This window comes from Molothrus aeneus, chromosome 3, assembly GCF_037042795.1.
Source record: "Molothrus aeneus isolate 106 chromosome 3, BPBGC_Maene_1.0, whole genome shotgun sequence".
NCBI classification, from domain to species: Eukaryota; Metazoa; Chordata; class Aves; order Passeriformes; family Icteridae; genus Molothrus; species Molothrus aeneus.
The window spans coordinates 84917314-84930075 of NC_089648.1; the positions used below are offsets into that span (position 1 = coordinate 84917314).

The 12762-nt window shown below is 33.5% G+C and overlaps 1 protein-coding gene across 1 annotated transcript in view; it reads right to left on the minus strand.

Annotated features, from left to right (window-relative positions):
* CSMD1 (CUB and Sushi multiple domains 1) overlaps window positions 1-12762 on the minus strand; it is a 1074877-nt gene that overhangs the window by 164747 nt on the left and 897368 nt on the right. The window contains exons 27-29 of the mRNA XM_066547292.1: window positions 4558-4749; window positions 2317-2455; window positions 156-343 (exon numbers count right to left, since the gene is read on the minus strand). Of these exons, the coding sequence (XP_066403389.1) occupies window positions 156-343; window positions 2317-2455; window positions 4558-4749 (519 nt within the window). The remainder of the gene's footprint in view (window positions 1-155; window positions 344-2316; window positions 2456-4557; window positions 4750-12762) is intronic.

The following is a 12762-nucleotide window of genomic DNA, read 5'->3' on the forward strand; positions in this document are numbered from 1 at the left end:
TAATAAAAAAGAGTTTTTAAAACATACATTGATGCATAAAGGTATTTGGCAGTTCAGTTATGAGTACATAAAGAAGGAAACAGAATTGAGTCTCAATAATTGCTAAGTAACAAACATTTTTTTCCCTTATATTTAGACTACAATGAGAACAGTACCTTTATAGTCAATGGCAAATCCTGACATTCCAACAGAAGCATCACTGCGAAAAGCCAGAAACAGACTGTTACCACTGCTCTCTATTCTTTCAGGAGCCTGTGAGCCTTGAAAACTGCCAATTAGAGGACTGTTGGAATCTTCTCCTTCATAAATATGTAGAAAATCATAACTGGGTTCCATATTGAAACTGAAAATAAAGGGAAAAAAAAATTAGGTCTTCGGGTTTTTTTTTAATGAGTTAAACATTACTGTGACTGTAGTTGCCAATTTTCTTCTCCAGAAATAAATGTCTTTTTAAACATGATTCACAGTAAAAAAATTCACTGTGGAGTTCTTTTTGTCATTGATATGAACACCTTAAGCTTTCCAAAAGCCATTATGACTATCCTCCCACCTACCTTTAACGCCTTTCTCAAGACCTTGGAATCATGATTCAGAAAGGCTGCCTCTGACCAGAGGACCAAAGGAATGATCCAAAAAAGTAGCTTGAATTAAAAGTCCTGCTTTTATTTGGCTAAACTGGATGACACTAGATCCACCCATTACAAACATGTTTATCATTTTACAAATGAGATGCTTTCATGGATAGACCATTACCTTGGAACTTGTCTTTGTTCTTACCCAGATAATATCAGACATGATAAACTAATGTGAATTAATATTAATTCTCACTAAACCATCTATGTTATGCTATATTTTATTACATTTATATGCTTTACAAAGAAATTATGAAGATCATATGAATGGAATGTCTTTCAGAGGAAAGTGAGGTGACTTCAGGAGAGATCCCTGCTCTCTGGAAGGTGGCCAATGTTACTGCAATTTACAAGAAGGGTGCAAGAGAAAAACCAAGGAGCTCCAGGCCTGTCTAACTTCAGCTGCTGAAAAGTGTGAGTGTTACTGGCCTGCAACCATTTAGAAAATTTATTGGAAGTATAGCATAAACAGAAAATTCCATTCTATTTCTCATAATATACTCCCTGCAATAATAGTCACAAACAAATCTGAGTGCTAAGTAACTGTAAGTTTCTTTCATCTTATTTCAAATGGAGCATTTGAGTCGAGTTTTAGGCAATCCAAAGAAATATGCTGCTTACTACACCTATCATGTGACATCTTCAAGAGTGTAATTAGTCGAGAACTATTCTCATACAATAATGCTATTTGATAAAATACCAGAAAAACAGAATTACTATATTTTTTATTTTGTAATTTCAAGTACCTTAGGATTCCATTCTTTAATTTTGTGTCTATCAATAGCTTTTAGAAAATAAACTGCAGTCTGTAATTAAAGAAACTGAAATTTATTTTATTTTGGTGTTGTTTGGTTGTCGTTGTTATTTTGGTATTATGTTGCCTTTTTCTTTTTTTTCACAGAAAGGGTACAAATATTATACAGCAAAATTCTCAACATACCACTATCTCATCCTAAAAGAATCACAACTCATCAGCATTCCACTGAAGTCAACAGCAACATTATCATTCTCAGCTTTAAAATCACACTTAAAACACAGTATCAAAAAATGAAAAAAATTGCATTTGCAGCCACACATACAGCAAGCAAGATGATTATATAGGACTGATTCAATTAGAAATGACAAGCAGAATGCATGAATATGACTATATGCATGAACTTCAACGTGTAAAAATCAATGCAACACATATAGGTTGATTATGGAACACAGAGGAAATAATTAAAATTATGAAACAATATTATCTCAGTGTCTTTCATCTCTTGACTAAGTAGAACAATATTTTTTCTGATCTATGCATTTTAAGCAAAGTATACTTAGGCTGTATTTCTAAAAAACCTGAAAGAACTGACCTACATATAAAATTTCCACTACTCTTTCAGTCTCAACTATTAATTACAATAGCATAAATCAAGCACCTCTACAAATTAATATGGTCTTTAAACGATTTTTATTTGATATGTCACAGAAAGTTTTGTTTTTCAGGAGCATATTGGTTAGCAAATGTACCATATGGCTGTATATCTTTCTTTTACATTATTTGGAATCAATGATATAGCACATATTAGATATATGCTCCAGGACATAGGGAATTTAATTAGAAGCTTTAATGAATTATAAATAATGCCATTTTTAGATTTGACATTTGAAACCCTTTAAAACAAAGGCATTCATAGAGAAATGGTACCTTTTGAATATCAAGGCAATGACGAAGTCAGGGTTTACTTTTATTCTCCAGTCACATTCTTTCCCAGGAGGATAAGGCTGTGGATAGTTAGGCGATAAAATAACTCCTGCTGGGCCTGTCAGGTTTCCGCCACATGCAGCTGTCGTGATGTAAAAAGAAATAGGAATATAGTCACATGCTAAATTCACAAACACATACTAGCTTTTAAGAAGAAGAAAATTACTTCTACATTTACCAAAATTAGTATTTTTTTTTAATACAGATCTTTCCCACTTCTTGTTAGCAAAAAATGTTCAATTTTCCTCCAAAAAAGTGATCTCTGTTCATATGCAAAAGCCATAAAGGAAGCAATTTTTCTAAAGGAATAAAAATAAGAAGTTAAATAGGAAGTCCTGTAGATTTTTGGTATTAATCCTGTATCTATCATGCTTAAAATTTCTTATGTACTGAAGATACTTTAAAAACTGGGAAAGCTCAATAGTAGGACTCAGGTTGCAGTTTCTATTGACCAAAGATGTGGCAGAAATCAATTTGATTCACTTACTAAAAGATATTTCCCAAATCAAAAATCAAGTACATTGATTTTGTTACCATGAATCGAACTTTTAAACAGATAAAGAATCCTACTCTTATAGATGATAATCACATCCACAAAGTCTAACAAAAGTACATCTAACAAAAAAGTAAAGTATTCAAGACAGGTTGCATCTACATTACCAAGTCAAGTAAACTAAGAGAAACACACTTATAGTGCAAAACAGTTGGTACTAAGGATTTGGAATTTACATTAAACATTTTAAAGAGATTTCTTCTCAGGCCATTCCATTTATAAGTCAGCATACAAAAGTAAGGACTTAATGAAAATTTTAAAATGAGATATAATGGCTTTACAAAGCTCTTAAGGTTTCTACTATTGTCATGTCTACACCAATGATTACTTTAATCTGCTTTCTGCTTCAAAGTCACCTTGAGTATATGGAAGAATAACAGTAATTATGTATATAGTTTTTTCTCTCTTTCTTTCTGTCCTATTTCCTTCTTTCTTTTAGGTTTATTTTATTGGGGTTTTACACTAGATTTTAAAGAAACATGGAGTGATTACAATTGCTATTTAAAATAAAAATATTAATCTTCTCAATTTAGATACCATATATATTATTTTAATTTTATCTTTAGATATTTACTTTGTGAATTATCCCAATATATTTAGTAAGCATTTTCATACTGCTTTGTACACTGCACACAAGGTATCCAGATGATAGTATGCTGATTATGTGCTTCTCCAATTCTGTTAAATAACAGAGTCAGAGAAACTATCCTTGAATCCTTCACAGTAGTTTTGTTTCAGAGAAACAGAGGGACTGCAGTTGTTTAAGGATATGTTATTAAGGATATGCTCTTTTGGATAGTGTCAGTCCAAAATGCCTTGTAGAAAGGAATAACATTAAGTTTATTCCAGTGATATTCTATCTGGAATTAAGCATTGCTAAAGTAAGTCTTCATTTAATTATAAATCAGTAGGCAACAAAATAACAAGGATTTAAAAAATTACTATGCCTGGCAGAAAAAAATTGCAGATGTTGATTACTCCTAGAAAATCCACATTAATGACCTGAAAAATACAATTCAGCAAAACTTCTAAGCCTGTAATTACTGTCTACTGGCAAGAACCTCAGGGAAACCTTTACACAATCTAGCGCTATGGATCCACCCTCTCCTGGTGCCATGGAAATATATCTAATTTCTTTCAATAGAATTGTCACTTGGATCCCCTCCTCTGCATCTACTTTTTCCAATAAGTATCCATCTTCCAAGGTATTGCACAGGATGTGTACTTAGTCTGTAAGATAACTCAGAAATATATATATAAATATTATATATAAAAATATTTTGGGAATAAATAATGGATCCCTAGTTTATGAAACCAAACAATTATATAGAAGAACATTTTAATGAAACCATTTCAACATGAATATTTTTATCCAAATCACCACTTCTGCTTACTTATTTCTATTAGATTTTGTAATTTTTAAACTTTTATGGAGTTTAAGAATAAAGTAAGACAATCATACCCAAAAAATACTGTTAATCAGGAGAACAAGATTCACATTGTCTGTAAGTACAAAATAACTGAGCTCTGCAGAGATCATCACTCCAGCATGAGCACCATAAGCCCAGTAATTGAACAAGAAATCTGATCTGTATTAGTCCTAAACAGAGACTAACATCTCATCATAATACCTATGCATGTAGGGGGATCAGGTTGCCAAAAGAACCGGTTATTCAGTTGCACACACGTAATTTTAGCCTGCCCTTGCAGCTGATAGCCTGGGTCACACTGGAAGGTGGTGGTATCTCCAGGTTCCCTGCTGTCTCCATATCTAGTGCCATTCTGTGGTGTCCCAGGATCATTACAAGTTGATGCAATGGAAGCTGCAAGGGAATCATGAAAGAAAAGATGTAAGGTATAGATATTTACCCTGCATAATCAAATGCACAACAGGTTCACATTAGCATTCCAACCAGAGGCAGTATTATTTACTCTTCAGGTAATGCAGGAAGGCATTTTGTTTCTTTACTTTTACAAAAATCTGCCCACTGAGATACATCATGATTATGTTGACTTCCTGCCAGTATCTTTAGTATAAAATATGGACTGATTTTGTCCACTTAGCACATCAAAAGAACTAATAACTCCTTTTCTCTCTTTAATATTCTGATTATCAAAATAATTTTGATACCTTTTGCACAATAGGGTAAGTATAATATTGTTATTTATAATGTTGTTCTATAGTCCTACTATCCTGCAGCATGCAAATCCTCCTTACCATTCTGGATAAATCAAACAGCAGTTTATGCAGCTCTGAAGTTTTCACTTCGGGGACAAGAAACAACTTTCTTAGAGATAATTTAAATTGAATCTTAGCAAAAATACCTCACTTATGATCAGTCTTCAGTAGCTGGATATGGATTTTGCTTTCTAAAAGACTATATTATTTAAAAAGCATTGTTAAACTAAGCAGAGCAATCAGTACGACTTAATGCAAATAATCACTCAGAAAGTGGATACACAGATCCACGTCTAATACAGGTTTCTGGAAGATGTCAGGTCTCTTCTCGATTTGGGTTCTCTTCTACTGGCTTCAGGTATTGACATCCTGAGTTACAATAAACTTTGCAGTCTTCCATAGGAAAGAAGGTCCATCTCTTGAGACTAATGTCCCTACTGAATTGCACTGTTTCCTGTCACTCCTTACCCGAACATCTTTTTTCAAAGAACTGACTACAACTGTGAACAAAAACCAAAATAAGAAGTCATAAATCCAGTTATGTCACAGTTGCCATGAATGGTACTGTGTTTACCACCAGTATGCAATCTTCCTGTCCATAATAATTCATTTACTGAATTAAAAGCTGCATCTACTCCTTCTGTCCACACCAAAAGAGTACACCACTATAAGAAACAGCAAGAGCAGCTAAGCATTTGCCAACTTGAAACAACTACCAGGATGTAGAACTGGAAAAAATTTTAGATTTTTTTTCTCCCTTTGTTGTAAATTTTAAGAAGAGAGAAAGGTTAAAAAAAAAAAGAGCAAAAGAAGAAACAACCAACAGGTCTTAAAGTGGATTTATGCATGTTCTAGTGTATTGGTGGTCACAGATAAATCACAGAAATTGTAAAACATCTTCATGGGAGAATTCATGGATTATTATGATTAACATTTAGAAACACTTAGAAACATAGAAACTTTGTTTAACATTTTATTATTCATAGTTTTTTTTGTTCTTGATTCCATTTCAAAACAATAGATCTCATACTTAGGATCATTCCTATATGCAAATGAAGTAAAAGACATGGTAGGTTTTTAACTGTGGTAGACTTTTTTCCACTAGGAATTAAAGTAATAGCTGTCACTGGTAATGAGTACTGTGCAAGGATTCCCCAGGCACCGCTCTGACAACTTACATGACACCCCATAGGAGTGCAATTTACTAAAAGTATGTTTGGCCACAAGGGAATGAAAGCATGGTCACAACCTCAGAGAAGTTTTTCCTGATGTGACAGACAACAGTAGCTCTGAACAATGGATTGCTCTAGTGCACATCTGTTAAAGACCTGCAATTCTTCCAAATAAATGAGCACAAGCCAATCTCTGCTCTTAATTGCTGTCATTCTTTAACATATCTCTGAATAGATTAATTTTCTTCTTAAAAGGCTATGCTATATAATATCTCAGCAAACACTTTCCCCATTTTAACTGTGTCAAGTATCCAACAATTAGAAAGGATAGATGCCTTCTAGTAATAATTTTACTGTTAATCTCCATTTCTCATATACAAAGTTCTAAATTTTAAAAATTATCACAGATATTTATTAAACACCAAAATATTCTTTACACTTTTGGTCTTGCAGCCTCAGAAGTTATTTCATGTATTTGAAACCAACAACCTTTTTATTGTGCCAAATAGACTTGATCCTAATTAAATAGAGCACCAAACATTTAAGCACTGATATGCCATCTAATAAAGTGAACATTTAGACAGACTGTCAACTTTTTAACTTGCCTCCTTTCCAAGTTTACTTCTCAAGAATCCCAAGAGATTCTGTAACTGCATGAAAATTACAAGTCTGATATTTCTTCATTTGGTATTTTGTAAATATCCGAAGGGTATAGAGGTCATGTGCATTTATAAGTAATCCAGAAATTAAAATCACCAGCTTTTTGTCACTACACTTCTTTTATAACATTTAACAAGTAAAACATACACACTGTAAAGCAAGGAAAGCAATAACTATTTTTTAAGCTCAAGGACACAAAATGAAACTAAATTACATAGTTAGACTTTTAAAAAATGACTGAGAAAAATTAGGTTCTTAAAATGGGATAGTCAGGAGACAAGATGTGAATGTCACTAAGCTGGAAAATAAATAATTGCTGCTTCTCAGCTCTTGCATATGTGCTTTAAGCCTTAAGCCTACATGATACTCAGTGGGTTATAGAGTAATTCTCTGTACAGATTTCCATCTCTTAATGTCTTATCTGCTCAGAGCAGAACAAGCTTCTGTGTACGTTAATGATGGAACTCAGAGGTAGGTTCCAGAAGAACAGACAGCTGAGAAAACCACAGATTGCCAAGGAATTTTCAGACCTCCATATGTAGACAGCCACTGTGTTAAGCCTCCCTGATTCTAATTAAAGAATCTTCCACAATCAAATTTAAGACTTTATTTGGTTCTCAAATTGTATTTCAAAGTTGATTTAAAATTGAACTGAAAATCAATTGGAGACTGCTTTTGAGAATATGACACTATAGTTGCAGGTCTGTAGACCTGCGAGCAAAATGTTAGATTTTTGCTTAATTTATTTTTTACATCATTTTTGGCTGGTATTCTTTTGTACCTTAAGGAAATAAAAATATCACCTTCATCCCTATAATTTTCACTATGGTTGTGGTAACAATCATATAAGCCATTTGCTGTAGTGTTGTGCTATAAACACCATTTTATTTCTAGTCCACATGGTTATAAAAACTATATAGACTTTTCCAGGCAATTAAATTGCACACACCTCTCTTGTTTAGTGCATTATGTTTGCATAATAATAAGCTTGAAAAAGAATTTTGCTTATCAAAGCTGAGATGTTCATGGATTTGCAGTGATTTCAGACTAACATTGTGAAACAAAGAATAGTGTCTGCTCTCCAAAAAGTAACTCACATAACATATGTAAATGCACAGACTAAGTAATGTGCAAATTAGCATCAACAACATATTTAAATGTCGTGTATTGTCCAAGAATGTAAAGAAAAAATTAACCCAAACACCAATGCAGCCTCTTTATTAAGGTCTGGAGTACAAAAGCTCATAAGTTAAGAGTTAACCACCAAACTAATCTACAAGATTAATTTTTGCTTAGTTCCACAGGAACCAAATGAAGAACTGTTACATTCTGTGAGGCTGAGGATGCCTTCCTCAGGCCATGCATGGATTAAATGATGGATAGGAGTGCAATGACAGTTTCATTACCATGTTTTCATCACCATGTTATTGTGAACATGAAACGCAACATTTATCAGACAGCAAAAGACATTGCACTCTGAAACTATTAGGTTACAGACTTGAAAAGGGTTGAATTCTTGTGTCCTTTTGTTTTTGTTTTAACAAGGGTTTTCCTAATAGATTTAATTTTTATTGAACTCAATTTATTTAGTTAGTAAGGCAGATATGTGATTCTGCATTATTCATTTGTAAATTTCTTTAAAAGATATTTTTGTGCTAGCTCCCTTTCCCCAAAAATTTAATTGTGAATCAATCTGGAACAATTGCATGATGAATTCCAGCAATGAAGGTTCTGTCATGGAAATACTTATACTACTTAAGTGTGGCAAGTTAGGCCATTAAGCCAGTGATTAAAAGATATTTCAACAGTAAAGGAATAATTTTCAAGAAAACAGTACTCAGTTCTAGATAGGTGACACAGTTACTGTAAAAGTTGGTGCTACCAAAACAAATGATCAAATGGAATTGCAAAGCTAGACAAAAGTAGAAAACATTGCTTAAGCAGATTTGTCATATTAAGCCCAGTGCCATTAGGAACAACCAAATAACTGATAGTTAAGTTTTTGCCAGAGGAAATAAGTTGTTAACAGATGTGTCAACATATGACAGAATAATTTCCAAATAATTGTTGTAATTACAATTAGTGTAAGTTGCTTACTTGTATTATCATAATTGGTGACTTATGTTGTTAATTTGAAGGCTTAGACATCTTTAGTCATCACTGCTTATCTCCGCATATACTTCAATGTTGTTCTTCTATTTCTGGAGTCCCATACTGTTGTTATCAGATTTCTAAAGTCTATACCTCCTCAGCATGTTCTTATGGCTACAGATCTTCACAGCACAGGCTCCTTCTTCTGTACGTTGCTCTTTCTCAGTTCAGGGCTCCTCCAAGGCTCTCCCTGACTGGCTAACCCACTCTCTTTTATCCCAGTTATCTTCATTGGTCACAGCTGCAGCCCATCAAGGACATCACAGCTACAGCCCATCAAGGACAACTGGGACCTCTCGGGGCAAAGCCTCTATACACATATTCAAGTACATTACATTTCCTCTACTATATTTCCCCCTTTTCTTTTACTTACAGAACCAGGTTTTACATACAATACTTCAAGTACAATACACATATTTCCCCATGACTCAAAGGCCATGTACAACACCCATATGTACAACACCCATAGCTCCTTGCTCAAAGGCCATACTCTTTCACAGCTCCTTGACCCAAAGGCTATGTTCTTTTGCAGCTCTTGGCTTTCTCCTCTTCTACCAACTATCACCACAGCTCTTGGCTGTCTTATCTTCTACCAACTATCACATTGGTGTCACCAATCACTGTTCTTCTATTTCTGGAGTCCCATACTGTTGTTATCAGATTTCTAAAGTCCATACCTCCTTGGTGTTGTGTTCTTATGGCTGCAGATCTTCACAGCACAGACTCCTTCTTCTGCATCTCATTCTCTCTCAGTTCAGAGCTCCTCCAAGGCTCTCCCTGACTGGCTAACCCGCCCCCTTTTATCCCAGTCATCTTCATTGGTCACAGCTGCAGCCCATCAAGGACAACCAGGACCTCCCGGAGCAAAGCCTCTATACAGATACTCAAGTACATAACATTTCCTCTACTATACTTCAAGAGCAAAATTTTAAAATATTGAGAAAATAAGCAAATAACAGAAAAATGAAAAGTGGACTAAACCAACTATACAAATGCCTTGTTGTTGTGTCTTTGCTTTTAATAATATGAGTGTCCAAAGTTCTTCTAATAAGACAGAAATATTAAAATAAATTGAGAAAAAGTGTTTTGCTGCTTAATTAACATCTTGACAGTTGTTTTATACTAACAAAAAAACAAATCACATCTTTGCTTGTATGAAAGCAGAGATAGGCACATTTTTAATTAAAGTGTATGCTTACACAATACCATAACTAAGAGAAATTTTCAATACTGCAGAACCAGAGACAGGCATAGAAAATTTACATAGATAGAAAAGCCAGTTTTTGGGGTTTTTTCAATTTTAAGAAGAGTGTGAATCAAATTATATACATCAAAATCCTTTGATGTATTGTATGACTTGAGGACCAAAATCTATAAAATCACATAAAGAACTATAAATTAATCATTTAGTTGAAGAAAAAGATACAATTCTCTTCAGTTACAACAGCTGAGAATTTAGCTGAAGAAAAAAAGGATAGACTGTAAGGGTAGAACTAATATTAGCTATTTTTAAACTAAAGCTATTAGAGCCTGTAAGAATGACAATATGACCAGCAACTGCCAGTGCTGATCCTATCATCTGTCACTTTTATTGTTTTTGCTAAACACCAAGTAAAAAAATCACACAGTTAGAAATAAAAATACTCAATAAAATAAATTTCAAGTCAATAAAAGCAATAGACCCCTTAGCATGGGATCCAAGTGCTGTCCGTAGTCTAGAGTAGATGGAGATTAAACATTCAGGGCAAGATTTATCTACTTCAACATAGGTGAGTAGTCTCATTTCAGATGACTTATCATATCCAAGATATCAGGACAGGACTGGAAGATAGGAGAGAGGACTTATGTATGGTTGTGTAACCTTCTGCAGTGGCAGATGGAGACTAGCCAGGATACTTTATGGCATCTCAAAGGAATCTAGACACCTCTGAAAAGGCAGATAGGATTAATTTCATCTGCCCTTAAATATTCAAAGGTTTGAAAATTACTGCTAGTAATTTTCAAACCTTTGAATTAAAAAAATTACTAAACTAAAAAAAAAATAAACTAAACTAAACTAAAAATATTTAATAAATAAACTAAAAATTATTAAACTAAAATTACTGCTAGTAATTTTAATAGTGTATCTAGATCTGTAGTTGATAAGAAGAAAAAGACAACATCAGATAGAAATTTATCCCATTTACCTAAGATAAGCAGGATAGAATTAAGTTTGGTTAGATAGCACTTTTTAATGGTCAACTTATGAAAGTAGTTTTTTCTGCCAGTAACTTTATTTGTAATAAAGTCAAAAACCAAATCTGCCTTTACCTTTTTGCCAGAAAGAGTTGGTGGACATCCCTGACTTGTAATACGCAACTTAAATTTATTTACCCCCCAGAGTTTTGCACACTGAACTTCACTTTTTTGTCCTTTTATGCACAACTGAATGGTAATTTAGGTTTTAATGAAAAGCATTAGACTGATTACAATTAACATAATCACTCCTGTCAGTTCATGTCCTCATGTTCTACATGCTGAGCTGACTGGGCAAGACAGAGCATTTTAACATTCAAGCATTTTGCAAGATTCAGCCAATTATATTTTTTTTCATTAAAAAATACCTCTAATTACATTTACAACTAGCAGTAAGTAATTCATAGGTGATATTTTCTAATCTACCTTACATTACCCTTTCACAGCACCCCTTTTTTAGTCAGACACAGTTATGACATTCTAGAGTACAAAGTATAGAGAGTAATTAGCACATTCACAGCACAGTGAAACAAATTCTCCAGATGAAAATTAGCACTTTAACATTTTAAGTTGCTCATTGGCCTGATATTCTGAAATTTATATCCTTTATCTGATCCCATAAATGGCTGTTATGGATGCAGACACTCATTCCAATTGCATAATCCAGTAGAGAAGCTGTATTACTACAGGTCTTCCAATTCTGTGCAATTCTGAACCTGAAATTTACTTCTTCAATTATAATTAAGAGTTAAATGAAATAGCCATTGATAGGTGCAACACTTGAAAATCCTTCACATGACACAAGACAAAAAACTTCCCAAATTTCCTTCGTAGAAGAACTTGTCTACATCTTCGACATAGAACAAAATGTCTACATCTTCTGCAATTGCCAAAAAGAAAAAAAGTTTCGGCAACTCAGAAATCTTTTTAGAGTTACAAGCTACTAAAGTACTGAAATGTCAATATTCTGTGCAGCTTTGCTATTAACTGTCTGACAGTTTGAACACATAATGAATACTAAAGGATGTAAAGATTCCCACTTAGCAATAGTTTAATTACTTTAAATCCTTTACAGGTCAAGGCCACAGTGGTCTTCTCATTGCCTCAAGAAGATTAAATATACTAGACTGATTTTTAGATTAAATAAATAAACATTTACTTTAATATATTCCTTAAATCTTATTTTTCACTCCTTACAATTAAAAAATTAGTAACACATTCCACTTGTCAAGCCGAGTAAATGAAACTATTTTCCCTATACTTGAGCTCTCAGTTCTTCATCACTAACTCCAATTATTTCCAGTAAAACATACTCTGTAACTGTCAGCACAATCACTCAGTGCATCCATCAGTTATTATACTAGGACAGGAAAATCAGTTATTCTGTATCATAGCTTTAAATTGTCTTCTACTCACTCCTATTGCCACTGAAGTTCAAT